The sequence below is a fragment of the Sinocyclocheilus anshuiensis genome, unplaced genomic scaffold, assembly GCF_001515605.1.
Source record: "Sinocyclocheilus anshuiensis isolate Anshui unplaced genomic scaffold, SAMN03320099.WGS_v1.1 scaffold624, whole genome shotgun sequence".
NCBI lineage: Eukaryota > Metazoa > Chordata > Actinopteri > Cypriniformes > Cyprinidae > Sinocyclocheilus > Sinocyclocheilus anshuiensis.
Genome location: NW_015554128.1, coordinates 145,283 through 148,305, shown reverse-complemented (window position 1 = coordinate 148,305; position 3,023 = coordinate 145,283). Strand labels below are relative to the sequence as shown.

Sequence of the window (3,023 nt, the reverse complement as noted above, 5' to 3'; positions counted from 1 at the left end):
TAGCTTTATTATGTTTTTCTCGTAGAAGTGCTGCAGGTGCGTGATGTGATGTGATATGAAGACAATGTGAATCCTCATGTTCTGTTGTTTGCTGCTTTTTGCGCATGTAAAATTAATCCCTGGGAAACAAATGTTAGTATTTTTAACGGGTCACAGACACTTATCCTTTCTAATTTAATTCTTTTCTAATTTAAAATAATCTTGTCATTTAACGGTTAATAATCGGTTAACGAGCGTCGATTGTCGGTTAGGAAAAATAACTGAAATGAACATCCCTACTAATAATGTATGTTATGTTTTATTAATGTATATGGTCTTGATATGTATTTTTGTCTGAAGGAGGTTCCTGTTACCAGAGTACTTGCCTTACGCTGGACTCTTCCATGAAAGGGGTCAGTCAGGCCTGGCCACTCACTCTTCCATTAACAGAGTATTAGCAGGTACAACTAGCAGTTTTTCTATTTCTTGTCATTTCGTTTCACGTCTTTCTTATTTTGTTCAATTTACGAAGCACTTTCAATCATTTTTATCCCATAATGTCAGAAACACAAGAATAGTGAATTTGAACAAACTGAAGAGAATTAAATAGATCTACCCATAATGCTCTGTTGCAGGCGCATCTATAGGTGATGGGCAATCAGCTGTGGCCAGTAACATTGCCAATACCACCTATAGGCTGCAGTGGTGGGATTTCACCAAGTTTGACCTTCCAGAGATCAGTAATGGTACTACATTCTTCTGAGTACTGTTGTTTTTTTGTTTTTGCACACATAATCAGCATGACATTATCGGAATATAGGTAGCTTGTTTCACTTGTTTAACTTCTTCAGAAGCTACAAAATGTTTGTTAATCTTATTGAAAAAAAAATTTTTTTCTTGTTTTCGTTTTAGCCACTGTGAATGTGCTCGTTCCTCACTGTAAGATCTACAACGATGCCAGCTGTGATATTTCAGCAGACGGGCAGCTGCTGGCCGTGTTCATTCCCAGCAGCCAGCGGGGTTTTGCGGATGAGGGCATCCTAGCCGTGTACTCCCTCGCTCCCCATAACCTGGGAGAAATGCTGTACACCAAGAGATTTGGTCAGTGTTGTCGAACAGTAACTCAGCAGCTCATTTTGGCAGTAACACTCTGACCATTCCTGAGCATTCATGTTTTTTTTTGTTTTTTTTTACTTTTTAGCAAAAATTCTTCTTTGAGATTTGTTTTTAACCTGCATTTCAGGTCCAAACGCGATCTCGGTGAGTCTTTCACCCTTGGGCTGCTATGTGATGGTGGGACTGGCCTCCAGACGGATCCTGCTCCATCCCACCACCGACCACATGGTGGCGCAAGTGTTTCGTCTACAGCAGCCACACGGAGGAGAGACCTCCATTAGAGTAAGAGTTTGAAAATGCCACTCCTTTTTTTTTTTAATAAATCAAAGATGTCTGCAGTAATGTAAAATATTACTTATTTTACTACACAAACTGGTATTTATGGTGAGTTTTTTTCATAGACCCACCAAAGCTAATAAGCTATAAAAAGTGAGACAGTACTGACTAAACCTTTGTTTTTCTGTTTTCTGTGTTTGATGATCTGCTTTCTCTTGGCATCCTGCAGATGATGTTTAATGTCGTGTACCCCATGGCTCCAGACCAGAGGAGACACGTCAGTATTAACTCGGCCCGGTGGCTTCCAGAGCCAGGCATGGGATTGGCCTACGGAACCAATAAAGGTGACCTGGTCATCTGCAGGCCAGTGTAAGTAAACATCCAGCTAAAACAACAATCACCAAGCAGACCATCTGGTCCGCATTCATAGTCCTTAGCAAATTTGAATGTCTTTATCAAATCGTAAAACTGAATGTTTTTATCCATAGCAAATTACAGTATACTTATTACAGGAACAAAATATTATGCCTAAGGAAACAATAGCTCCAAAACCTACTGAGCTGCCTTGCTGTTTATTGTCTACATAGGCAGCTGCCTGCTAAGGAAGCATCCTAACTGAATTAGAATCTCATAAGTGACCAATTACAAAGACTGCAACACGCAAAGCACACAGAATTCATACCTGATTTTTAACAGTTTGAGTTAGCATGTTGTTGCTAATAGCATGAAATTCTAGTATGAAAATGCATCACACAAATATTAGGTAATATAATCACCTGCAACAATTTTTATTGGTACTATACATGTGTTCGCCATGGCTGCATATGGTAAAAATGCAATTAATACAATAATATATAAGACATATTACAATTTAAAATAAATGTTAAAATGTAATTTATTCCTATAATGTCAGGCTGAATTTGTCAGCATCATTACTCCATCATTCTATTATGCTGATTTCCTGCTCAAGAATCATTTCCTATTATTATCAATGTTGAAAACAGTTGTGGTGCTTAATATTTTTGTGGACGCTGTGATACTTTTTTTTCAGGATTTTTCCCATAAATAGAAAGTTCAAAAGTACAGCATTTATTTGAAATAGAAATATTTTGTAACATTATAAACTGCTTCACTACTTTTGATCTATTTAATGCATCCCTCTGAATAAAAGTATTCATTGCTTTCCAAAACGCAGTACTGTCCCCATACTTTTGAACAGTGGTTGATGGCATTTATTTTTGATTACAGGGTTCCCACGCTTCTTGAAAGTACTTGAATTTCAGACATATGGATTCAAGGCCTGGAAAGTACTTGAAAACAAACATAGGTCCTTGAAAGTGCTTGAATTAAATTTGAAATAAATTTTGTTTTCGGTCAAAGACCGAATAAGCGGCACTAATGATTGGGGGTGGAGATGGGGGAGCGCGAAAAAAAAAAAACGTGTGTGTTGACGCGCAGCCTAGAGACCTGAGCGGGACAGTTTTCTTAAGCCCGCTCCCGCTGAATTTCTGACCATTATCGCCCTCTCCCGCAACGTGTGTGTCACGTTCCCGCAAACATTCTTATTGTCTTATTGTATATATTGCATCAACGAAAATAGTTCCAAATATAGTAACAGCTGAGCCGCTGCGCATCTCTAAAAGCAAACACAG

At 38.4% G+C, this 3,023-nt stretch overlaps 1 protein-coding gene across 1 annotated transcript in view; it reads left to right on the top strand.

The window, feature by feature from the left end:
• Positions 1-3,023, top strand: part of LOC107670191 (activating molecule in BECN1-regulated autophagy protein 1-like) — a 20,565-nt gene that overhangs the window by 8,166 nt on the left and 9,376 nt on the right. The window contains exons 11-15 of the mRNA XM_016462714.1: positions 340-440; positions 615-725; positions 892-1,080; positions 1,223-1,377; positions 1,601-1,740. Coding sequence (XP_016318200.1) covers positions 340-440; positions 615-725; positions 892-1,080; positions 1,223-1,377; positions 1,601-1,740 — 696 coding nt within the window. The remainder of the gene's footprint in view (positions 1-339; positions 441-614; positions 726-891; positions 1,081-1,222; positions 1,378-1,600; positions 1,741-3,023) is intronic.